The sequence below is a fragment of the Ischnura elegans genome, chromosome 4 (genome assembly GCF_921293095.1).
Source record: "Ischnura elegans chromosome 4, ioIscEleg1.1, whole genome shotgun sequence".
In the NCBI taxonomy this organism is placed as follows: domain Eukaryota; kingdom Metazoa; phylum Arthropoda; class Insecta; order Odonata; family Coenagrionidae; genus Ischnura; species Ischnura elegans.
The window spans coordinates 23,756,558-23,784,532 of NC_060249.1; the positions used below are offsets into that span (position 1 = coordinate 23,756,558).

Genomic DNA, 27,975 nt, shown 5'->3' on the forward strand with positions numbered 1-27,975 from the left:
TATATTTCAGGGACGGAAATCACCCCAGTGCTGTGAACAGAATGTTATTCCAGGTATTTGCAACAGGGAGAAGCAATCCGAAATGCCACGGATGATTCCACTGGACTAGAGGCACTTTGAATTAGGAAAGGCGGCTATTGCGGGGAGTTGAAAACACAGTTATAAAATTAATATCGAGGAAGTGAGCGGTGCAATTGATTTCCGAGAGGCAGATATACAGACCCAAAGGACGGCCAAATTCATCTTTGAAATCAGTAAAACGCTTATTCACAGCATTGAGCAGTTTAGGGCGTTTGAGTTTTCCGAGCAGCAAAATTCTATGCATGGCTGAATTATATCTTGTACTCAGATCCACCAGGAACACTAAATGAAATAAATTTTGAGCTCCAGTAATTACTTGCAATTAATGTACCTCAACTTCTTGTAATCACTTCTCTTCTTCAAATACTCCGCTGCTTGTAATTACTTCTCTGAAGAGAAGATTAGAAATTTTATCAAAAAAATGTTTTATTACAATATACACTCATTATCAAGGGTATAAAATTATTTCCGTGGGTTTTAATAAACTACGAGGGTTGCTCAGAAAGTAATGCACCATAAGTTTTTTTCTTCGTCATTTATTTGCTGCACATAATGTGAATTATACGCACGAAAGAATGATATTTTGGCTACACACCCTATTTTTTCAAGTCCCTTTCTTAGGGCGCCAGCCAGCAATAAGCAAGGGCGTGTATGCCCTGTTGGTACCAATCCTTGATCTGACCAAGGAGCCATTTCTACACTCCGTGAATCAACTGCTCGTCATCCTATCTAACGATTTGATCGCTGGATTATTCTTCCTCATAGGATAACCCTCCAAAATTGTCAGAATAGCAATGGATGTTGCCAGGTTTTGCTGATGGTAGGACCCGCCCGCCTCTGTGACGGTGCGGGATTCCTCGTCCCTTCCTTTCCTTCCCTATCCACTCCCAGGAGGCGTCGTTGGGCTCCTATCGCGGCGGCGCCTCCTTCCTGTCCTCCCCCTTCTGGGTGCAGAGGTGAAAAACTCGCGCTTACAGACCCTGCCCCGGGAGTGTATCCTCGCGAGTCCGCCCTAGGGTTTCGTTCAATTTGCCCGTCATCCTCAAAATGTCTTCCACGAATAGTATCCTTTAATGGCCCAAACAAAGTTTGACGAAGCCAGGTCAGTGTTGTAGAGTAGATGGGGTAACACTGCCCAACCCTGTTTTGCCATGTGTTCAGCAGTCCTAAAACTTGTGTGGGGCCGAGCGTTATCCTGTTTGATCAAAACATCTCCCGGGCTGGTATGGTGCCGAAGTCGCTGGAAGCAACAATTTCCACGGCTGATTGACAGATTAAGCGCCATCTGCCGAGTCTTAATGCGCATTTATCCGCAAATGGCAAAATCAGCTCGCTGCAACATATCAGGTGTGACAGCCGCTGATGGTCTCCCTGACTGCTGCGAATCTTGGAGCACCGCCGAATCACTTTCTGATGTCCTCGTCTTCTGAGCCCAGTGACTAACCGTACTCCTGTTGACAGCATACGCTCCATAGACTTAGCACAAATGTTTGTGGATATTTCCCAGTTTCTATCTCTGCATTGAGAAATTCAATGACGGCAAGCTGCTTTTTACGTACATAACTTACAGATGCCATTTTGAAAGGGTCCTACAGCTACGCTATCTGCTGTAAGAGCCAGAAACTTTGCATGCGCATTCATGAAACTTCAGATAATATATAAAAAACGTTTTAAATTCGCACGATTGCTGTTGGCCGAGAAAACAATTTGGCTTCTTTTATACTGGGCAACCCTCGTACATGTGTAATTGAAAATAATTATATTTTCCATGCATTTGCGCCCAATTGCGAGAGAAAAACCTTACTCATAACTCATGCAAAACTGGTACATACCATTAAACGAAAATAGATAGCTCTAAATCAATATTCATTTGAAATTTTAGTAGACCGATAGCTATACTGCAATTGGCCAGGTGCGGCAGAACTTGTGAAAAAAGTTACCCAAAACGTCCCTTTGATATTCTTTGAAATCCAAATGAAAGGTAACCACCTCTTTTGATTTCCTAGTTCTTTAATGAATTGCTACCTTATTGGCTTGCGTAAGTAATTATTATTTCATAATTTCCAATTTATTCAACGTTATGATTGACGATAGAAAATTTATTAAAAATATATCCATGAGTTTGAATTTTACGTTGGATTTTTGAGCCTCAATATGGTCATAAATTTTCCAGCGCAGTCTCATACTAAACAAAAACGTTGCTGACAATCAGCTATCCTTTGAACAAGTGGAGTGGTAATTAAAATCACATGAAATAAAAGCAGTTCATCAAAGAGCAATGGAGAGACTTGTGCAGGTACATCCTCGACATACTAGCTAATGAAGATATAGTCATCAAGCAGAATAAATGACGTATCATATGGATAGGCATAGACACTCAGCGGCCGGTTCCATCACAGAACGCTTTCAAGTCGTCATACCTAATTCAGGTACCAGGTTAAAAATTGAATCATTCATTACTGAGCGACCGGAGCCGGGAAATCGAAGATGAACTTTGATGCCTTAGGGGCGGATTAGACTCGTAGAGATTCCCTGATCAAGAGACGCAAATGCTGTTCAATAATAGCGCGCGTTACCCTGCATCTCGGATTAATGGACGTCTATAATCGCAAACATCCATAGGGGAATCAAAAATTAACATCTAGTAGAATAACAAAGTAGATAAAGGAGAACGCTTAGGCATACAACATCAATCACCCCACTATCCATATTTGGCAAATTCCACATTCATCCAGTTCTTCCTAATATCCTAAATTATTTGGGATTAGGGCAAAGCAAAGCTCATGAAGATGTGAAATCAAGTCTCTCGCGCGTGGCCATATTAAAACTGATTGTATGAGGACTTATTTTGCTATTCAAAGTCTATATTTGAAACTTATACCTGTCCTGGAAGTACAGATAATAGCAGAGAAAAAGGAAATTAAAATTAGAATATTCAAACCCATATTCTTCACCGTTGCGTTCACTACGTCACCATGGTATTCTGTTTCACTGTCTTAGCATCCTAAAAAATGGAAATTAAGCTAGAATAAAGGTTACTACTTTGTTTTTAATGACCATTTTTTTTTTAACTATTCAGAAGCATATCAACTAATCAAAATTTCTACTCATCATAACGAGTTCACTCGGCATCACAGTAAAAACACAAAATGACTTTTCCTCGGATAAAACTCGTCCACTATCCTCACTGATGAACCGTGTTTGCCATTAAATAACGGCCAATCACGAAATCGTCTCCATTTCGGAAATGAATGGGCCGACTCAAATTGGGATTTCACAATCAAATCGTCAAAGAGCACTCCTGATGAAAGTAACCGATATTTTTTTATCCTCTCTGAATCGCAGGAATTGGAAAATCAGGGCTCAGATCTGAATGGCACTTATTTGAATTTAAATTCCCGATTCCTAAAAACGAAGAGCAAATGTTCACAGTGATTTATATTTAGCTAATGCATTTATTTAGTCTGTAGTAAGTTAGTTGTGAATACCAATTAAAATTGTCTTTATCAAAAGGAATTTCTATACCAGATGGGTGTCATTTGCAAAACAAGGTTCATTCGGAACTTTAATTTATAATTGAGAACGAATGGTCCACTAAGAAGCAACAGAAGCATGGATCAAATGCAATAGAATTCCGTAACTAATACAGTAAAAACGCAATAGAATTAGAGGGGATAAATTAGAGTATGTGTTGATAAGGTATATTTTATAACTCGGATTGTAATTTTTCATGATGGGAAGCAACATTCGATGATGTGGGAGGTGCGTTTACTCTAGTTACCCAAAAAAATTAACATGATAGCGTCCAACACGATAAAGATGCCGTTTTTTCCTTGGATTACCAGGGACAGTAACGGACATGCCATCAGCGCCAGATTTTCCTCCTATCTACTCTCGCTAGGTGGAGAGAATGCATGTTTTATTTTTTTCCCCCTTTTTAGGTTTGGATTTATTGATTCTTGTTTTCTTTTTGGCAAAGTAACTACTATTTTTATATATCTGAATTAGTATTTATCCACCAAATAATTCCGTTCATTTTCATTTTTGGAGCCACTCTGTGTTGTGCCAATTTACAGCCAAGGAAAAGCTCACGCTTTGCCTACAATCTGCATGAGCTATGGCCATATTTTTAATTCACTACAAAGGCGTTACGTATTATACCCTGAGCAGGGGGTTTATTGTAAACTCACCACCTACCAAACATTCTTGAGGTGGCGCGCAGGGATTATGTTTATAAGGATAGATTACGTAATAAACCAATAAATAACCAGAGAAATATGCCAAAAAAAAACAATACGACAGGTAGACAGGGATTCATGCGTACTTTTAGTAAGCGGTGAAGAGGCACAGTAGCATGCGAAACTTTTAATCGATTGAAATTAGACCAGTACCACCATGCCGAGATATAATATGCTTTTCCACAAATTGTTAGCCCTCTACGTCGTTACGTGAGTCACCAAGGTAAGGCAAACCTGTTACGCGATAATCCCTTCGTGACAATTTGAGATGTTGAAACAATTTAGGAATATAAAAATAGATCCTTAAAAGCACATTTGAATAAATAAATTTAAAAAATTATTTTGATGACTCTTATACTGACTGATTTTTACATTTTTCAAAGTGGAATAATTTGGAATGAAAAATTAACATTTCAATAAAGGTGAAAATATTTTTTAAAAAAGCAGGTTTCCTGCAGCAGGAGAGTCGAAATGATGACAAGCTGGTCAATGTTAAAGGAACTGCCGTAACGTCTCTAAGACCCCGAACTGCTAATACACCAATTGAATTATTTCTCTTATGCACCCGGACGAAGCGTGATGCGTTGCAAAATAATCGTCTGCATGATTAATATTTCCGAAACGAAGGAAAAGCACTCAGCAGTGGCGGTTTGGGCTGCATGCTATTTTTTAGTAAATCACGTAACTGATCAATAAAAAATACTTAGGACATATTTATCCATTGTTGGTATCTTTTAATGAAAACAATTTTACAAAATGCAAATTCAGGCGGTTCATCTTCGAACCTATGACATGGCAAGTTATAAGTGCTGTGTGCAATTCCTAGAGCAAAAAAACTAACATATACACATGTACTTACTTTTTACCTATGGTGCAGATGGTCTAGATATCAGCTTAAATTTTATTTCTGTCTATAAGCAGAATTAACGCAAAATCAGGATCATTTTCTTACTTTTTTCTGATCCCAAAACACCACAGATAGCTGAGAGCAAGAATATTTATTTAAGTAAAATGGATAATATGCTCGAATACATATTCATTAATTACTGATCAATTGATCACCAGAGTTTTCAATCTACTTCAGATACCAACCAAACCAAAATGTTGGTTGGATAGTTAGAAAGAGATCAGAGCTAACCTCAAACTAACCCAGAGGCGCTTGAATAGTTCTCACTCAGGGTAAAGGAGCCAGTCAGATCCTTCCCATGTGCCGCCTGCAAATGCAAACTACTGCAATTCTTGTTTGAGGCTATACCTGGATTCTAACACGAGACGCTTCGATCGGCAGCCTAATTTAGTACAAACTGGACCTGTTCACACAGCAGAAAAATTCATATTCAATCTATTTATGCAAGAATGCGTACACAATCGGATAAGGGATGATGCCAGTTATTCGGCTGAACCCCTAAAGTGCCATGTTGGGAATAATAGTTTTCCTGAAGGGGAGACATTGCGAGAGTGATGATTGGGATGTTAATATTGTTGTTTTCTGAAACTATATAGGTGGCAGAAAAAGTTCAACGGATTTCTTCCCAATAGGCCTGGGTTCAAGAAATAAATGCAAATAGTGATTTGGCGCGGCATTACTCTCCTAGAGTAAGCGCCCATCAAGAAATAGCGTAACCGAGTGCGTTGAGGAGCACTGCTGTAACATTTTGCCGCGGACACTCTGGGTTCGAGCCCCGATGAAGGAATTTTTTTTTATTTCTCTTAAAAAAGCAATCACTGCCAAAACCAAACGCTGCTACAGAGTCGAATAGCCTATTGGGAAGAAGGCCTTGATATTTTTCTACATTACCAACATAGTTTCAGGAAATAGCATCGACATTCAGATCCCGAGCATCACTCTCGCGACCTATCGTTGTTGGTGACATTTAGCAACTACTCTTGGATAATGATCGAAGGTGAAATTCCCGCACAGGTCATTTATGTCCAGCAACGCGCGCGATAGAGATCGTGGTAACAAGCTTCACTGCTTAGCAGTACTCTTATTTGCTTGTACAAAAGGGTTGGTTAGATGGCGGGCGATAAATTCTACACTCTCCCACAGCAAATCCAACGGAGGGTCAAACATCATTTCGTGGCCACCATAAATGCCAAGGGCAGGTATGTACAATGTACATTGTACATCTCCTATCCCATCGCCTATGTAAGTCCGGAGTGGCAGCATCCCTTGATCATTACACCCGTAATCATCATCCCCAACGCTACAGCATCCTCTTTTCCTCATCTCCCATTACGGTCCTCTGATCTTTTGACTCGCCCACTCGGTCAAAAGGCACGCTTGAAAACACGACTCCGCTTTGATGATGCTCCCGGTCTTCCGCTCCATCCCGCAAACATTTGTATCGCAATCGAGCCAGACCACGTACAGCGAGCGCTCAATGGACCGGGCTGTTTATGCTCGGTGGCACATGAGGCCAGGTTTTGGCTTCAATGCCCACCTGCAATGATACGAGTCCCCCTCCCAGGGATTGACCATTTGACCCTCCCTCGGCCATTTAACTCCCTTTCCCTATCATCTTAATCTACCTCCCAAACCTATTTCCCTCCTTTCTATGTATTTCACTGAGCCAACGTCGATGCGAATATTACGAACTCTTTGACTTTTTTTACACTAGTACGGCCGGACCTGGCCAGCTTCCTTCAACGGCCGAGGGAATTAAATTGATACCAAGTTAGCTGCTGCTAAGCTAAGCTGTAAAACACGTATTAAGTACTTTATTCATTTAAGGAATAGAGAAATCGATGCATATAAAAATTTATTCCTGTTTGCATTTTGTTAAAATAAATTTTTGGCATGACTCTATTGATTAAATTTCGTATGTGGCTATAAACTATAATAGCGCATAAAAATCTCTAAGGTCAGAGACATACGTGATTCATGCAAAATTCAGCACTTTATAATGTAAGTGTAGACCTTCCAGCACACATTTTAATACATAACGGAGCCTATAACTACCTTTCTTCATCATTTAATATGAAATTTACATGGAATCGTTCATAATTCTTTTTCTGGGGTACATTTTCATGAAGTAGAGCCTAAAAATATAAATTATGACAGAACTTATGTTAAATAAAAACCTTTCTTTCAGCAGAATAAAATCTTGCTTGAAAAGGGATCCAGTTGATCTCAGCGGCCGTTTAAGGCTAATCTGACATTTCCATGCAAAGTAAAAAGAATTGATGGTCCTGCTTTTACGCCCTGGTATAACCAAAAATTATACAAATTTTCTAAATAAAATTACACTAAGACTTATTGTTTTCAAAGGATATTCATCTCAAATCAAAAATGGATTAAACTGATCCCGCTAGGCTTTCATATGTAAACCTTCGCATGCTTAATGTGCATTAGTTCAAAAAATACTTAAAATTGAAAAAATAAAAAATATTGAATATTTTCATTACGTTAAATTTGTTGAATTTCACCTTGACTGTGTTATCACTTTCATAATTTTTAGTTATATTTTCACACAAAAATTACGAAACGGATACATACACGAAAGGATGTGCACCAAATTTTTAATGTCTAATGAGTCAATCTGTCACTAAGAAGATATGACCAGCATAGGTCACGAAAAGTTATCTTGAAAATTAATCTCGGCACAGCTAACCCGAAAACCAAGGAAAGAATTGCATTCCAGCGAAGAGAAAGCCTCAAGCAGACAGTACTATTTGCCGTAAAAGTAAAGAGACACCAAAATAAAACTAATGCCAACGTTAATCAAAAATATCTCTACATTATTTGGGATTGATGCAAATGATATTTGTATTTGTTATAAATTACTTAAGTTCATTAATGTACATTGAATCAATTAATCTGCAAATGAATTGGGTGTCTGTTGTGAACTCAATTATATCTGTAAATAGCAATCAGAGGAAGACATACAATGTAATTATATTAAAATAGCAATTGAATAAGATTTTCAAATTACCTCCGTGAAACAATGAGTAAAGAGCTGATTCAATTTTGTTGATTACATTATTGATCACGATTCCTTTCATTTCGCCCTAAAGCTTTTTAGAAAATTATAATTAATGCTACTCATCGTTCTCTAATTTAGCAACGTTAAAAATATCGCCAACTAGGCATTAGTCAAACAAGTAATGAAAATGCACCCTTATCGGTTAATCCATCAATGATTAAAATTAACATAGAATCCTTTTGTAATATAAAACTACATATAGAGCTCATTTCTTTGAGAAATTGAAGTAGCAGCTGATGAGTTATCAGTACACGCCATTGTGGCAATATTTTTCATTGCCTCTTTATTACCAATTCAATGCAAAAATTAGTAGGTGCATATCCTCTTCATTATAACTGACACAGCTTCAGAGAATCTCTTCAGGAGATCGTGTTAAATTTGATTTCATTGAATCTATTGGATTTAGAGTTGAATAGCAAAATACCCTTCAATGATAACACTAATCTAATCTATATTTCTTGTAATTTAAAATATTGAAATCAATATATAACGTCATGTTGCTATTGTGAAGTACATACTCTAAGTGTTTATATTACAAGACCTTGAATACCTGAGTTTTCCATGCATTAGTATATACCTCCGAAGGTCTACCATTCTATCTGCTCTGCATTTACCGCTGCCGAGGAAGCGTCAGCCGCATCTTATCTTGTTAGTCAATTGTTTTACTTCAATAAAATTTCAAGCTTGAAGAATTACCAGTCTAAAATAGCGCCCATTTTGAGTTTGAATTATTATTTTACATTTTTTACGCAATTTCATTGGATATTACGATACACTTCTTATTCCCCTCCATTCAAAATTTTTATATGTTCACCAATAATTTTCGCATATTTTTATTGCATAATTTGGTTCTAACTTCGTTAAAATAATTTCTCATCGGTTGTTATGGATTGTAAGAGAAGAGTCCATGACGAGAAGGGAGAGGCTGGGACAACCTACAATACGCTCCAAGTAAACCTGCCTAGCCGGTAACCTTTACAATAATTAATTGATTGCTGCAAATAGGTAATAATGCTTCTAAAATAGCAATTTAGTATACTTTTTAAATTATATTATGTTAATGGGGCCCTCGATAGCCAGAAAGGTCGAGGATGATACATCTACCTACTAGGTAAGCGTGAGAGCACCGCCAGGGTTTGTGGCTCGGGGTGAATTTACACCAGGCATGCAGCACTCATCTAAGCCTTAATCAGAAACGCGTTCGTTGGCCGGGCACAGGTCAAGCACTCAGGACAACTACATGCGGTCAGACTAGAAACTAGGAAGGTGCGAAGGACACGAACCATACAAATAAAACTAACAAGTCGGTAATAGAGAAAACGAAAAGTTAGCGCAGTAAGTCATTCAACATTTATTCTTATAAATCTATGAGTTACACCAGACCAAACACTTAATGCACATAGCAAATATTTAAAAATATAATTAGTTATTAACTGCACATTCAAAGCCTATTTTAACCATACTCTGCTCATTTTATCTTTGCGGGTGAGCTGGTGTAGCTAAAGCATGTGGGGGTGAGGGGAGGCAAAGTATTTCGACACGCGACTTTTTTTACCAATCAGCAAACAGCAGGTGTAGCCTCAGTCAGTCGCTCTCAAGCCTCCATCGAGTTAACATCGTGAATTTGTTCGTGGAGCTACGTTGCCAAATCTCACGTGTTCTCCTGCGTCTTTAAGTATGCATTTCACCAGCGGTACCTCATTCGCCATGGCAGCTGTCAATTTCATGGGCTTCCGTGAAAGGATTATCGTCAATACCTTCCCAATGAGAAGGTATATTGTGTCGGCACCGAGCTCAAAATACCTGGGGCCATCCACGACTGGCAAGTTTTCAGTGATAAAGCATGTAGGGTATGCACAATGTACATTTGGCAACGTTAAGTTCGCTCCTCCTCTCTCTCTCTCGGTACTATCCTCTCACCCGCTCACCCGCAAACATAAAGTAAATAGAATATAGTCCAAGTCAAGTTATCCAAGAGCTTACATTATCACAAGTAATATGGTCCTTTTTAGTACGCGGAAAGAATAACATCTTAAATCTATTAGTTCATTAGTTCAAGATAATAGCAGGATTAAAAAAATACATCGCTTACAATTAATACATAAGGTAAATAAGTACTCCTCGTCAAGGGTTAACTATGGATAACATCGTAGAGGTGGTTGAGTCATTTCGAGTACCCATGATAAGAATTCTTTAAGCCGTATTCACAGCATGTTGCCACTGATGCATCCAAATTTGATGTCGGAGTTCCGCTGCTCAACGTTATTTTGATAAACGCTAATAACCACCAAGTTCTGCTACTTTTACGAGGGGCCTTGCAAGCCTCAACTACGGTATGTGGCGCGGGGTAACTCCACCGCAGGCATTCATCCTGGCCTTAATCAGATACGCGCTTGTTCGCCGGAGACAGACCAAGCACTCAGGATAATGACACGCTGTCAAACCGGAAACCAGAGAGTGCTGAGGACACGAGCATGCTACCAAAGTATCGATGGTATTATGGACCCTTATTTTGCGCGGAAAAAACACCTAGATTCTGCATTCTATTTCCATAATATTATCCATGTAGTAGTTTTTAACATAATCAGGCAAATTATAAAGTGAAATGAAATATTTATTCCGCCCTAAGCGAATTTTTACTTGACTAATGCGATGTAACTTAAAACCCCTTTCATTAACTCTCTCCCTTTCTACCTCTTCTCTTTCACGAAATAAAAAAAAGGTGAGCGAGCAGTTGCTGACGCGCTTCCCGGAGGAGGGCGCCACGCGGCGCCAGTACGAGCTGACCAGCAGCGCTCATCGCCCACGGCCATTCCGCACCGGCTCGGAAGAGGAACACCACCCCCAAGACACGGACGACCACCACGAGTCTCACCCCTTGCAGGGAAACGCCCTAGGGAGCGTCAAAGTGGCTCAGGCGAGGGGCAAGAGCGACTTTCTCGCCTCGGCCGCCTTGGGCAATCTCTACGGCACCACCACAACGGCCTCCCCAAGGGGCGGACGCGGTAAAAGCCCCACGAACAGCACTACTTCGGCCCCCGCCCACGGGGCTTCGTCAACTCTCGCCCCAGGGGGACTGGGTTCGACCTCGGCGACGGACGAGGACGGAGAGGAGGAGTCGATCCACATGGACGCGTACGATCCGCCCGAGGTGGTGCCCGTTGTCACGGCAACGGCCACCTCGACGACGGTCCAGCTCTCGTTTGTGGTGAGCATTCAAAAAGAAATCACTCGTTTCCTTGCCAGAGGTAGTATAACCACATAAAGATGAAGTTGCTCATGGGTTCCTAAAATTTTTTTTTTATCGCATCAGTCACTAATTTAGTTCTATCGATTTCACCTAACGTCATTATTAAAAACTTCCTTGTCATTTTCCGTTTCTGAAGGCTGTAAATTACGTAAAATCAATCATATTCAGTCATTTCTACAGTTAGTATCTATATTCTGTACGGTATTTATAATGGTAATTTCTTCATACAAATATGTAGGACTAACACCTACTCTTACTTTCAAACGCTACGCTTTCTGACGAGGCACTAAGCCATATAAAACTGACTCTTGTCTCTCCAACCAGCGTAAGGAAATAAAACTGAAAGATTAGATCTTCAGAACAACAAGATGTTTCAGGATAGGCATTGTAAAAGAAGGGGATCTCTCCAGAAAATTGACAACAATCAGGATTACCTTTTTATTACGAAAATATATTTTGTGTATAACTATTACTCATACATAAAAGCGACAGAGATTGATGCAAATACAGTTATGGTGGAATGAAATGCATTAATAATAAGAAATAGATTTGTATTTTTACCTCTTACATGCTGCACGTCAACAATAAGTAAGGATACGAAACTTGTACAATCTGACAGCTCCATAACCCATAAGTTGAAGACACCACTCCAGGTGAAGGTGATACTCTCTGCGTCAAAGTCACTAATCTTCCCGCGCGTTGTATCGCGAAACTAGGATTCCCTTGGATTTACCGGTAATGCATTGCACACTATGCAGGCGCGCCATGAGAGGATACGTGTTCGAAGATTCAAAATGCAGCCTTGGTAGATCAAAGCCGGTGTAGCGACACAAATTCCAGTCGTCATTACCAAAACATGTAATGGATTCCGAAATTTGCATGCGCGAAAGGTTGGATGTTCGCCTTGATATTGAACATGAATTTCCAATAAATAGACAGATTTGAAAAAATACCACGCAAGCAAATCGTTAATTCCAATATGCATTGGCCGATATCAATCACTTCCGTGTCTATATTCAACTGAACTATATTTTTTGATGACTTATATCCTCAAATAGCAATGAATTTGCAAAATTCGATAATGAATTCGGAAAAGTAATTAGAGTGGACGGAAGTTCAACGATAGCTTCAACACAGGTATATTCATTCATAAATTGAATTACATAATTTTGATTCCTGTTATTAGAATGAAAAAACTTTGTAAATTTCACATTAATTTTATTAACACGACCAGTTTCATCGCTGCGCGACATCATCAGGTCACCTGATGATGTCGCGCACCGATGAAACTGGTCGTGTTAATAAAATTAATGTGAAATTTACAAAGTTTTTTCATTCTAACATGAGGCAATTTCACGAAGTTACGCCGCAAACCATTCAATTGATTCCTGTTACTAAGTGCTCCAGGTATGCTTCATTTAATACATTTTTCACTTTAATTACTCACATGCTGCAGCTGCTGCCTATTTCCGAGGTAAGGGCTCCTTTAATTGAAATTTTGTAGTAGGTAAGGATATTTTAATTGCTGGGTGCATCTTTGAACATCTGGATACATCTTTCTTTTTTTAAATATTTTTTTGAGAGGTACGCACAATCCGAAAATAAAATGCATCATTGTCTTTCTCAAGCTCAATATTAAAGAAAGAACCGGTTTTTTTTATTTAAAGGGAAAAACATTGTGCTATATGAGGTAGAATTATGTAAGATATGCGGTAACTATATCATGAAATGAATTGAATAAAGTTTGTTGACTCGAGTCAAGTTGAGTTTGTCGAGTCAAAGTCGAGTAAAATATGATAGTGCATCAAGATAAGCCGTATTTAATTTAATAGGTTAGGTATTTTTAGCCAGGCTTCAGCAATTTTCCCGTAGAAAAGTTTCATTAGTCTAATCTACTTAATCTTACTGAACTTCCCAACTGCAAGCAGCGTCACAGATTATAAGGCATGAAATTACAGTCCATCAACAACATTTTAGTAGGAACAGAAGCACACATTTAAATTTAGTATAATACGCGGGTGTAAACTGAAATCACGATTTAAATTCTTAAAGTTATTTTTCTTTTTTCATCACTCATCAACGAAGAGTTAGTCTTTCACGATTCCGCGACGTAAAATTTAATTATTAAAGCAAAAAAACACAATAGTTACATTTTCCGAAGCATAAACTTGCAGTGCACCTTCAAGGGTGATAACGCAGCCCATCAAATTTGGTGACATTACCCACCTGGTAATTGCGACTAGTATTGGGAGTCATAATGATCACAGAAACATTGAGTGCTGTCGTAATAGACCCTGCAAATCCGAATTTTATGTGACCGAATCCATCATGATTTTAATCCTCCTGCCTTACGAGAAGAGTAGATTATCATAGAATCGATATGGCACAGACACTCATTGGGACCAATCATGATATTGGTGGTGGCTGAATGCACCATCGATTATTCCTAAAGTATCCTATAGTAAACTAGCCAGTGGCAATTCGATATCGTGAGTGCAATTTCGCAGCAAAGGATTCGAAAAGGTACCTAGGCAAACAGCCCCATTTTAGTTACGAGGAAACATGAAAAGGGATACATGGTGAATTTCAAAGATTGTTTGGGAAAGAAAATAGTATCAAACGGAGTTCGAAATGTATTTCCTCATGATGAGAATAAATCTGTTTCCTGAAAATAGAGAAAAAGAGGATAAGGAGGAATGAAATGTGCAAAAATAGTTATTTATCTGGGAATGTTAATCCTCACTGGCATCCTCTTTTGATGCTGATTTGGAAAAAAATATGAAATCGTAGAATATGTTATCACTTTTCTTTCCTTGGAATATAATTGGATTTTTTTAAATGTGACTTAATGGGTGCATGAGCAATTTGCTAAGTATTTTCGGTAACCCACACATTCATGTATAATAACTATACGACCTTCTATGGGTTATTTATGAAAATGCAATACCGCCGATTAAAAGTGTTATATCGCTCATTAAAAATACTAGGAAAAAATTATTATTAATATCATATATTATCGGCTCAAAATTAATAACTACTCCTCATCAAAGTCTACAATTTATAATATCGCGTAAGCGGCTGAGACATTTCTAGTACCCGTGGTGGCAATGCTATAAGGCATATTCACAATATGTTCACGCTAATACATCAAAATTTGACGTAACCGACTTGCAGCTCAACGTTATTTTTATTAACGTTCACCACCACCAAGGTTAAGTTGAGTCGTAAAATAACCATCAGGGCGATTAATTTAAAAATAGATTTAAACAGTGAAAATTATCTTTTGACTAACACATCAGAGGTTAAATGATGGGATCGTTACTCATTCGGAAACTGCAATGTATGAAAACGAGCGTGCTGCACCCGCTCCCAGCGGGCTTCCGCCGCTCTTTTCAATGCAGGTCCACAGAGGGATAGGCGCGTTTCTAATTTTAAAATGTAGAAAAAAAAGGCAGGGTCTTATGTACAAATTTAATTGGAATTTTCATGTACAAATTGAGGTCAGAGGACCCCTTTAAACACAACATTGGAATTTATTAAACTATCCTCTGTTAAACGCACATGATGACTCATACTTACGTATCAACAGGAGACTTGAATGTGGAATCAGCCGCATTTTGATGAAAGTTATTTAAAGAATGCGAGATATTGTTGCAAATGAACAAATGTATCAGTTTTTGCGCCGTTAACGTCAGGAATATTTACCGGTTTTTTTTTTTTTTTATTATTTAAAAACCAATTTTAGGATACAATAGCAATATTTAGGAAGTAAGATATGCCGTCGCATGTTCTCTGATAAATTCTCTGCATTTTGATACCTCATTTGTAGAGTTTGGTTGCGTATAAGTTGGGAAAAAGGAAGATTATTCGATCGATAGAAAGGAATGGTAAGCTTAGAAGAAAATAAGATTGCCTATCGAGCCCTATTTTTGCTTTGTTGCCGACTTATAATTAAGTTAATCATGTTTTCGCCAAATGAATACTTTAAATGGCCCATGCCGCGATACATACGGTACTTAATAATAAGCTTCCTATCTACATAAACATAATACCGACGAGCATCGTCTGGGGTATTTGACAGGGGGAGATAAATCACCAGCGTACAGAATATATGTATTTTACCAATTAGGCATTGGATAGTTGAATCCCGTTAGTGGTGTACCTCCTTGTTGAAGAGATTTCCCATTCCCAAAAGTGATAACCATACACTTTTCAAGATTTAATTATAGCTCCCACGTACTGCACCATTTATTTATGCAGAAAGGTTCGTTTCTAATCCAAATATATATCCGAAATGGCCATGCATTTCACTCTAACACAAGTAAATAGGTGGACTTCGCTTGTGACCGCGGTGGTACTGTCATTAATTGAAAGAAGGAAAAAAAGAGGACCAATGACACTTCCATGGGGTACACCTGAGGTAACTTGAATTGTATTCGAGTTCTACCCATTCTCATAACTCCATTCAAAACAACAATGCTTCATCTCCATGCTGAGACACGCAAAATACTTAAGAATAAGCTTCCACTCAAATACATATATGCTCCACTCCCTTGGTGAGTATCTAAGGAAAACAAATCTTGGTGAATATTGTAAAGATTGGCTCTAATGGCTCGTGCCACACTCATATCACAGCCTCGACCACAGCCCCTCCAATTTCCTCCCAATTTTCCCTTCCGACTCAATCCACCCTTCTCAGTTTCATCACAAGAGAGGATTTTCCATCAGGATCCCATTCCCCCACTTATCCCTCCCTCCCCCGAAGCAATCTCACGAACCCTCTCCCGATTGAAACCGAAGTCTTCCTCCTCCATATTGCCACTCCGCCTCTCTATACCGCAAACGCGCTGCATAGGTATCTCCAGGTAGAAATACGTTGGACGAAACAAGATTTCGTTTCTTTCATCCCACCCAGTCCATTCTGTTTCCTTCTTCTACTAAATGGAGGAAATATAGGTGTTTCAATTTTTTTCGAAAGAGGAAAAAAGGAATTTGATGCTATTCCCTTCGGTGCGATGCAGGGATTTCTTTTCCCGTGGCCTGGAATAGGGATCCTCTTCCCAACAGATTGCATCTTACTTGTAGGCATCCGCTCATGCGGGGAGTAGCTAGGAAACTACCATAGCTAATCATTCAACTGCATGATGCCGTTTATTGATAAGCTTTATTTGCGATAGTTGAAGTGAAATAGCCATAACTCATTGTCAGTCATATCAATTAGGGATTGAATATCTCGAGGTAGTGCTGCTTAATATTTACCAATTTTATTGACTTCGACGAAAAAGTCCGAGCACAGTGAATCCACCTCTTCCTTTTAGACCATACCTTTGTCATAAATCAACCAGAACACCGTAGCTGATAAGTTAATACGCCTTCGTCCATGAGCGTCCTCAAGGTTACAAACTAAGACGGCGATAATTGTGTTTGATTTTTTCGTATCATGAAGAAATATTAGGATACACATCTTTAAATACTGGGGCAGATTTTGTGAAATTCAAGATTGTTTTAGCAGAGTGCATTATAAAAATTCAAGGCTCATCTGCAAAACTAAACAACACAATTAAGAAAAATATGGAGAGCGACCATAGAAATGAGCAATTTTCAACTACTTTTTGATTTTTTGCCGGACTAAATGATATAAATACTTATTTAACATAAGCAACGGCTATTTACGACGGAGAGAAACGAAAAATTGTTTCACACGGGGCAATAAACGCTACGGGTATCCACAATAAAGCCCATAAGACTCAATCCGGCAACGTTGGACGCCGCCAAATGCGTCGAACTTTTGACCTCTGTGACTGGGGAGTAAAAACACGAGACAGGGGGAGGGCAGTATTTCCCGTCAGGCACTGCGCCAATCTTGGGTAGACAAGAGAGCAGACAAATTGCAAAAGACAACCTAGCGCTACGAGGGAAATAGGGCGAGGAATTGAGTATCGAACGGAGATTTTATTTTTCAATGGACTATAAGATCCGCTACAAGCAACAACATGTCAAGGGATTCTATTAAGCAATATTGCTGTTCAGTGAGGGCTAAAACCTAATGAAATTCAACGGAAGCGAAATCATGATAGATATTGTATTGAATAGTCTGAGGCATAGCGAGGTGAAATTACTTCAGTTTTAGAGAAAAGCATAATAGGTAGCCTATTTATTCCCGGTGAATATCTCGGAACTTCCTTGTTCACCTCGAACGCTAAATGACAAATGATAGCGATAAAAGTGTATATCAGACCATATATAGTTTATAAACCAATCAGTGGCTTAAAGTCTGCTGAAAACACATAAATAACAAATTTATGCTAGCTACACATTCTTTTAGCTATCAACTTGTCCGTGCAAAGCCACGAAAAACATATGGACATAAAAGAGATCAAGTTTGTGAACCATGACAGCTATAACCACGACTATAAAACTTCCCTAACTCCAAAAGAAAACATGGAGACAATTAATTAGAACAATTTCACTGATCTTTCGCATATTCCATCCCAGTATTCTATGACTAACAGTCCTATAGTTTCTCCAAAATAGAGCAAATGCAAACTCAAAGCATGCTTCCACCGAAATTTTTAATGTTGTCGATTAGTTTCAACGGCTATAGCCTCATTATTGTTACAAAAAGAAAGATCTTGAAATATTATAAATTCTTGAAAACAGCAAATGCTCTCTTGCACCTTATGTAACAAATTTTAAATTAAATTACTGAAATTTAATGGTTCCAATTCTTGCCAACTGTTTTAAAATCTGTCCTATTCCTTGATCGCCCTCCCTCCTCCGTAGCCTCTTCAACACCTGACGTTCCCTCTTCTCCCCTCCTCGATATTAAACTCTTATCTTTTGACCAACCCTATACCCCCTTCCTCAATCCGTCCTCCTCTACTTCCACCATCCCCCTTCCTCCCATTCTTCGATATATAAGACTCTATATTATAATATGTGATCTTTCTGTTTTCTCTATAGCGGCGCTATTCACGTTCTAACTAGTCGACAGCTTTAAAAATGTTTCTGGAACAGTACTTTGTGTTTTCTTTTGGTCTAACATGAGTTTTATAAAAAAGATATATAAATTATTTCCCGGCGAATTATTTTCCTGATTTTTTCTCGAAATTTCCACCATTTTAATACGTTATATATCACCGTTTTATCGCACGACTCGTCCATCGTCATAAGAGTGAATTTTTTGCCAAACTTATTCATTCACTCTATTGACGATGCACGAGTCATCCGTTGAAACTTCCCTACCTGATATATATTACGAATTGACCCGGTGGAAATCCCGAGAAGACTTCATGCAAATAAGCACTGCTTCTTTCCATCAAAGGACGCCAAAACCAGTTTATTTCACTCATAAATCTTATAATAATTTAGATCGGATAAGGATAAATCCGTTTGTCCTGATTATAATAATTTGAAATCAATGAGAAACAGAAAATGTGAAATATCTCGAATTACACTCAATCATTAACACATTCTATAAAATGATTGAGTGTTCCATTTGAAAGCGTATAGCAGTAAGTATTTATATTCAGTAAGTAATGCATTTGACAGATATTTTACTTGGCCATTGTTTTCCCTCTCTTTCAGCTGACAGATGAAGTGGTGCGATACCTGAAGAAGGATTCTGAGGAGTCTGGGAACATAGACGTCGATCCATCTGCCCCTAAAGTTCGCCTCATCCTCACCTGCTCGGCTATTATCCCGGAGACCGTTGACGGCAAATACGCTGACGAGAGACAGACGACAATAGCAGGTTAGTGTTGGTTTGGTCAAACAATGTTAAGCATCAAATAGCTGAAACGTTCGTTGCACTCAAAATAGCCATGCCAATGAAGTGGGTATTGTGTCCCGTTGCTACCTTAATCCTACTATTTAACGGCTTGAGCATCATTTTCTTAGGACGGATCACTTGTCTTGCATCAATATGTGCACTTGATATCAGGATATGTAAAACTTTAGGCATCTTATAGCTAAAATTACAACATGCTGCTTACGGTTTAATAGCTCTTCATCGGTGGAACTTTACCTTAATGTATGAATTGCTCCCTAAATCTTCTTACCCCGCCTCTATCCTACAATAAATATGAGATGAAGGAGATTTTGCGCGTAATCACCAGTGTCATGGCTTATTTTTAGGCACAGGGACGCATACAGTGACAGTTTGGCAACCAAATTAAATGGACGCAGAATCTCTTCCCCAGTGAAACAAAGCAAGCAATATTCACGCTGCACCAAATGGTCAATTTGAGTATATGCGATTCCATTAATATTTTTCTTTTCGAAATTGTCCTTTAAAAATGAAAGGGAACAAAATGCAAAACCAAATTTTAAAAGTTAAATTTTCTAACGTGTAACTCTTGAATAATATGTGAATTTGAGAACAAAGATGATATTCCAATGGAAACACACTAATTACTAAAAATTATTTCAATAAATAATTACAATTATACCTATGCAAAATCATGATGCTATTCCACAGATGTTCGAGGCAAAGAAAAAATATTGAAGTTGAAAAACTGAATGAATCAAATTACCAAGCGTCCGTCATCCTAGACAGTGCGAAACTTCTATCGCTTTACAGCTAAGGGAGAAATATAGTAAAAAGTGTTTTTTTAAAAACACGCTCTTTCCAGCACAAAATTCACTAAAAATTTTAAAAAAATATCTTTTCATCACTCGGGTAATAAAGCGCGGTTGATGATGAGTTATATTAGGAATATGTAGAATAGACTGATAGGTGGATAATAATTACTAACTATCCTTTATCCCCTACTAATGATAAGCTTATTATTTCAATTTTTAGTGCGTTTTATGCTGTTTTAGGAAAAACAGTGCTTTTTTAATAATTTTTTACTTTATTTTTATATTCTACTTTTTAATAGTTAATCGTGTAATGTAAATTGAACCGGAGCTGTGAAAGAAATTTCCACAAAAATTTAATTCTAACGCCATCTATTAAGACAATTTAAAACTGATGTTCCATATGAAAATTTAGTTAGGCGGCGGAAGTTAATTAATTAGAGTACGATGACACAAAATTTAAAATGTCTGATAGTTGAATGTTATACTATCGTCATAAAAAGCAAGAGTGCTACATTTAAAGCCGATTCGACGATGTTCAGTGGGTAAAAAAAAATCAATTACAATATTACATCGATGAAAGAGACAAACGCACGATGCATGCTACGAAAAAGTGTGTTAAAACCATTTTCTTGTTTCAACTTTCATGCATATTTTCTCATTTCATTACAGCGGACGTAATCCTGTCGGAGGAGACAGCGGCCAGATTCAGCTCAGCCAGCCATTCCACTCACGTGCCGCCTGGAGCATGCATTCTACTGCTCCCGCTGCTTGCCTCCTTATTCTTACTGACCGCACTGCAGCCGCGACAAAAGATACCTACGACTCGCTCCCCCTCTACGCGGGGTAGTTCTCAACTATTCCAGCTATCTTTGCTTACCCGTGCTGTGTATAGTACCGACCACACACAACCCAGGCGATGATAAAAGTGGCGGTTGAGTTGAAAAAGTTTTTTTTCAAGAACGATCCAAAATAATGGAAGAACTGTAGATTTTGTAACACCCAGTGAACGGACGTGTGATCTTCGTACTTTGACTACTTCCATATATGTTTCCTATCTGGCCTGATAGTTTTTCTGAAGAAGAGAAAGTGCTTTCTTCTCCGTAATCTATCCATCGCTCTTCAATGCTACTACTCCGACAAAAAAAATCTTTCAGTGCCCACCCAGCGTTCAAAAATGTGTGAAACATGTAGTGACCATCATTTTCAATAATGTAATCTTTCTCAAGTGAACGAAAAAACTTTTTTCCCAGAGTTACGTGTGCCATGTCGAAAAATTAGAATAGCGATTAGATATTGTGATGTAATATTAATAATTATGACGGATGTAGAACTTAGCTCAAATTAGACGAGACTTTAAAAAAGGCAAAAATAAATTTTGGAGTGTTGTTAAAAAAGGTTTTCATCGTCGGATGATCAAATAAAATTACTAAAATAACTAAAAAGATAGTAAGACATTAAAGTTGAGTTTGTTCTTCAACTGATAAAGGGATTTGCATCGTATTTCGATCAAATCAACGTATTCATCTTTTTGAAGGTGTCCACTGTTGGAAAAAACATGAGCCTCGATTCATTGAAATAACACCATCTATAATCGAAATAAAATGGTGAGCTTCCACTTCAGCGACTGAAAATTTACAAAAATAATTTTTGGACTGAGAAAGTAAAGGTAAAGGTTTCAGTTTCATATAAAAATAATGCTCTAAAAGAAGGATTTATCCTGAGCAATGTTATTTCTCTGTAAAAAATTACGATACTTATTACATTTTAGCCTGAGATTGTGTGGTAAAAATGTATAAAAAGCAAAAGTACCTTTTAAAAAATATTTACTTTTACTTCGAAGATTCCATTCTCCACCAGACAACCAGAACGTTACTCATGTTAAACCCAGATTACAGTATTTCCCTATTGTATTTCCTTATTATAAGTTATACCTAACGACCCGTCAACCATGTCAACAGAATTAATCTCTTTCTATGTCCTGGGCTACTCCTTGTATTACTTGTACAGTATTACAGTAAACATATCGCTCACAAAACATTCTAAGGTTTGCAAACATAATGCAGTCTATATTGTGAACTTTTTTTATCGTAATTAATCTCAATATTTTTACAAACATATGCTAAAAGACAATATCGATAGTTGAAGACTCCGAATTAAATTCAAAATGACAAGGATTGCACGTATGGACAGGTAAGTCTTGAACGTATTACTTGCTGGCCTCGGTGACGCCGGAACAAGCTCTTTGCTGCCTCCCCTCCCGAGTTCGAGTCCTGCTTGGGTAAGTTGATCCTATCCGGACTGTGGATGTTCGTGAATGTCTTTTAATAAGTAATTAAAAAATATCGATGTAAAGTTCAATGCAGTGATTTTGTCGATGGAAAAAAATAAATAAAAACTGTGAGTTGAACATGTTTCCAATGATAGCAGAAATAATAGCTGGACTTACAGAGATGAATGATTTGAGATTATATTTCATGATCTCTTTCAAATCCTACAGCAGATATTCAAAAGATAAAATATTAACGTGATTCCAATTAAAATCACTATATCTGTTTCCATGGCATATTTAAAATATCAAATATGCTATGCACTTCGCGTCATAATAATGAATGGGAAACCATGTAATGGAAATCACGTCACATTTTCGTATGATTGTATCCTAGATATAGGAATGCACATGGCATATGAAATACTTCAGCTTCACGTATAGGAAGAGACGAAAAGAGTGACAGACTTTACCTAGACATAAATACCATTTTATACCAATACCAAGGCCGTTGGAAGCTTTCAATGGTGAGATATCTGCAAGTTGAGATACACGTGCTACTTGAAAAGACAAGATTCAACACGGAGAGCAACATAAATTTAAAAAAATATTTTTCCGATCGTTGCAGTTTTTCAATTGAATTTAACTTTGAATGAAATATTTACGCTAAACATGGTAAGATTTATAAAATCTTCCTCAATTACTTTAATGAGGCTTATAATGGCTAGTATCCGAGCACTTCCTGCGAAATGTCTTTACGAACTAGCAAGAAAGCAAGATACAGCATATAAATTTTGCCCAATTAGGTGAGACAGCTCTTGATAATGATGCGTAAACATTGAAACCGGTCGAAGAAGAATAAAAAAGTGTGGAAAAATACAATTTTTTTTGTAACTAAGATATTTTAGAAACAAGCATATAGTAAAACCATCTCTAAACGAGCCTAGAAGCTCGACTAAATTTTAATAAATACATAAAATAAAAATGCATCTTCCTTTCGCGAGAATCACCTACTTTATGAATTAGCATAAAGTTTTAAAAAAACTACACTACGTGCTTCGAGTGCGAGTAGCAGCAGCTTTATAATCCGCCTTTCTTCCGAAGATAATTGGAGGATGAAATTCTACTTCCCACTCACACAGCCAGCCAACGGATTTGGTTCCTTAAGGATATAATCAAACGTGATTTCGAACGCTGAGTGGTGCACGGGAACCAGGAAGGGGCGTGAAACGGGTAAATTTATATCTTTGCATTTGCATTCACGAGGGCGGAAAGGGAAAATGGGATGCGCACATTTTTGGTTAATTAGTTCCCCTTCCGCGGCGTTACATGACGATCAAAGGGAAAGAGGAGGCCGAGACAGTTTAGTAGCAAGAGGGTAGGGTTCCCCTAGAGGGAGAGCTGACACCGCACCGCACCACTGCGAAATGGAGAAATTGTATTCGCCCCTTCTTTTTTTTTTTTGGCGAAAATCCCCCAGGCTCGGGGCCAACAACGCGCTCCGTTTCAGGAATTGAGGACCCGAGGTTCAATTCGCAGCTGGAAAGAAAACCGCTGGCGAAGATTGTAATTGTGTGCGCGTGGAGAATAATGCACGGTCGGCCAAAACGCAAATACACCCACAGGAATTCCTTTCCAATTTATATTCACCGGCAAGGGGAGGGCATCAGCATACGTCGAAAACAGAGGGAACCGACTCTGTTTGGCCCTGAATATCCTAATAACATCCACCACGCCCAAGAAAATCCCTGGCTCGGGGCTTACGGAAATCTCTGAATAAAGAGGGGAGAGAAATTATTTCACTTAAGTGGGAAAGATAATTTCTCGTTATTCCCCCTTTTCATTCAAATTACGAAATTCTATCGACTGCACATCGTAAATATATTCTTGGCACAGCTGCAAGAGTCTAAATTGGTCCATTTTTTAGGATACTAAATCTTCGTTTTCGATGAGAGTATTAGAAAGCTTAAACGCAAATAACTTTATATTACATTTGATTAAGCATTTACTTTAATTTCGGACCAAAGTAATGCTTCTCTCAAGGCTTCTTCATTAGCTTAGTTTCAGAAAACAATAAATTAAGATGTCAGCGGTTCATTTACCCAACATCTTCTACAGCCAATTTTACTAATTAACCTGCGCAACTATGAATTTTAGATGAAAATTATGAAATCCTATGGCAGATAGTAATTTTTTTTGCTACATTCTTGCACCATTAGAAAAAAAACTACCTTTTTGAGTTTTATTTCTGATACTAAACCATCAATGATTTTGTCTTGACTTATTTTGGAGGGCTATAGGTATAGTAGCAACTGATACGCACGTATGGAGTACATGGGGCAGGGCTATTTCCTTGAATGTACAAGGAGTTACGAAAGAACCAAGGAGTATAAGTAGGTATTCCGCATAGTGTGCATAGCTAAGAATACTGCCACGATGATATAATAATTCACCCATTCCTTATCGGAGGAAAAATTTGAATGACCCATCCTGTAGATTATACAGCCTTACGAATCAAGCAGTAAGAATGATAGCATCGCAATAAGGATAACCAGAGGGTACACCTCTCCATTTATTTACGGTCGACTCACAACTCGCTCTAATGGTGACTTATTGGATTACAGCATGGACTTAGATAATAAGGATTGGACACCTGTGGAAATTTGTGTAAATATATATATCGTTACCTCTGCTAATATCGTTTACTAGATAGCAACACGGATAATCGCCCTTGTTAACCCCTATACATACAGGGAATTCAACGGCAAAACGTGAATTTTTCCTATTTATTTTCTCTGGAGAAACGAGCACTAAATATTTATTTAATTTTTTCCTTTTCAATGTAGCACGTTCATCAACGGCTACTTTACCCAATGTCACCTTTCAATTACACCTCCCGATATCCAGGCGGTATACTAAATCATAAACAAACTATAATAGTTACTTAACATTAGTCAGTATAACCGCGAAATATTCCGCATTTACTTTGTTTCCCGTTGGATTCCCTCTGCGTGCAATGATTGGCAAGAGCAACTCTTCATGCTGCTATGTAGCGGACAATCGTTCAAGAGGCCATAGCTGGGAGTATTAGTTTTTTACCGGGTATAGGGAGGTTAGCCTCCTGTAACACAGTTACTGGATTTCTTAACATGTATTAGATTGGCCAATAAGTATTTTGCTTTGATTAGTCACTCAATTAAGATAAAATATATATATATGAATTATGGAAATTATTCAAAAGCTGAGTCGGACAGAATACTGGAAGCAATGCAGGCCACATGTAAACGAGGCAATAAAATCAATTATTAAACACACCACTTGCATATGGAGTGTCATGCTGCGAGTGGACTGCAACAAATATCTGGCCTCACCGTTGTCGGAAGCAAATTAATTTAGCCGTATTCCAATTTATTTGTTTCCTTATTTACAGATAACTTGACATGATATACAAACATAGTAGCGGCCAAGAAATCAAGCAATGAAAAACACAACAAAAAACAGAAACAATGTGGAGTGAAATTCTTTAAGTCCATCGAATATATAATTTCCAATGTGTAATGGTAAAAAAACTCTTTTTCAAGGCAAATATTATTATATCAAATCAAACCTTTGATTTAACCAAGTTTAAAACGTTTCTGACACCTTTAAAATCATTAAATGAATATTTGAATGTATTTTATCAACTATAGGATTCCTTCATAAAACTGCGATAATTTGACTCATGGAAATGTTAGTTTCAGGAAAAAACGGTATACTGGTCAAAGGGATCATTTAATCCTTAATAACAAAAGTTAGTAATTAGTTTAATGTAATATTAACATTAAATTTCCACACATAATTCACATAATATTTTCAAGAAAGTTTAATTGAAAAAATAATATACGAATGCGTCAATGGAAAAAAAAACATAAATCCTACCACGGGCTGGTACTCAACGGGATGACATAGTCTATATCTCAGTCACTCTATTTCATTTCTCCTAGCCATTTGGAAGCCCCTTCAAATTTATGACTGGGCCGAAAAAATATCAATTCCTACGGCACTCACCTTCGTCTCACGCTGTATTCACTCACACATCTCAGATACTACGAATATTTCAGACTATTTATGTGCTCTTCGCCACATATGACAAAAAATCACATTCATCAGTGAGTATCCTCAGGAAATGGACTTATGGTATAAGTTTTACGGCACGATATTGAATTCATTTTTCCTTTTGTTACTCCAGCGGCGTTACCGATACCATTAGGGATGCCCATAGGGATAGTCCTTCAGTGACGGGATGAGATCCATTAATGGACCATCGGAGGTAACCCATTGAGCATGGATACTAATGGAGCCTTCGAAAGCAAACAAATAAACAAGTTGTATATTTTGATAACCCCTGCTATAAAAGCTCCAAAGTACCTACTTCAAATGCCGGAAATTCAATGGATGCTCTCATCCTTTCGGTATCAATCACCACATCCTTTTAAATTGACGAACATTGAAGAATCTGTCGGTTGAAAATATTTCTATCATTTTGAAAATATATCTTACTAAATATTATATCTTTAATGATAGGAAGCCTAGTTTTTCATGGAAGTATCAATTTGATTTCCCGAATTCAAACCTGGGTGTTTCTACCGACGCCATATTACCCTCAATGATGTAGAGTATCCATCTAAATACAATGAATACTTTAATAGGCTAAAATTATGAGAAGTTCCCAATAGAACGCCATATGAATGCATTTTAGTGCTTATGTATTTCACATAAGAATGTCAATATTCACGCTAACATTTAATGAATAAAATCAATGAATTAAATATTTAAAATTAATAAAAGTTATGGCCTAACTATGGGTGAAATTGAAATCAGATTTTAAAAATTGGTAACATTGCTTTTGCCTACCCTCTCCCAGGGCTACCACCTTATCGTGGTGGAGAGGTTTGAGTGCCCCAATGACCCGGAGAGCTATGCTGGCGGGAGCGTATGCTCCTGGTAGGGCCACCCAAGCCAGACAGGTCGAAGGGTAGGGGACTGACTAAGTGTAGCCCACTGGTCCTCCAGGTTGGGGGTTGTGCGACAGGCCGGTAACCTGCCCATGTAAAACCTTCTTTAACTCATAAGCTTCACAGAGAGCCTCGGAATAGGTTAGGATTCAACAGACGACGACTAGGCAAAAGTAAGGACACGAATACGGGTATAACGGATATATTAAACATAGCCACATGGAATGTACAAGGCTTAGGCAATCACGAGTTAGAACTTAACAACACCCTTAAAGAATACAAAGTGAATATGGCGGTCATCACTGAAACAAAGAAGAAACTCAAAGGGACAAAAGACTTGGAAGATTACGTAATGATATACAGTGGAGTTGATCAGAATAAAAGAGCACGTTGTGGAGTGAGTGTTTTAATAGACAAAAAATGGAAAAATAATATCAGGGAATACACTTTCATAAACGAAAGAATAATAACGGTGCGACTCAAATTTGATAGGGGTTATTTAACAATACTTGGAACATATGCACCTGAAGATGGGAAAAAGGAAGAAACGGAGATTTTCTATGAGCAACTGCAAAAA

The 27,975-nt window shown here is 38.0% G+C and overlaps 1 protein-coding gene across 1 annotated transcript in view; it reads left to right on the plus strand.

The window, feature by feature from the left end:
- LOC124157144 overlaps window positions 1–21,753 on the plus strand; it is a 210,984-nt gene extending 189,231 nt beyond the window's left edge. The window contains exons 5-7 of the mRNA XM_046531643.1: window positions 11,028–11,513; window positions 19,143–19,308; window positions 20,808–21,753. Coding sequence (XP_046387599.1) covers window positions 11,028–11,513; window positions 19,143–19,308; window positions 20,808–21,058 — 903 coding nt within the window. The 3' untranslated portion in view covers window positions 21,059–21,753. The remainder of the gene's footprint in view (window positions 1–11,027; window positions 11,514–19,142; window positions 19,309–20,807) is intronic.
- Window positions 21,754–27,975: the final 6,222 nt, after the last annotated feature.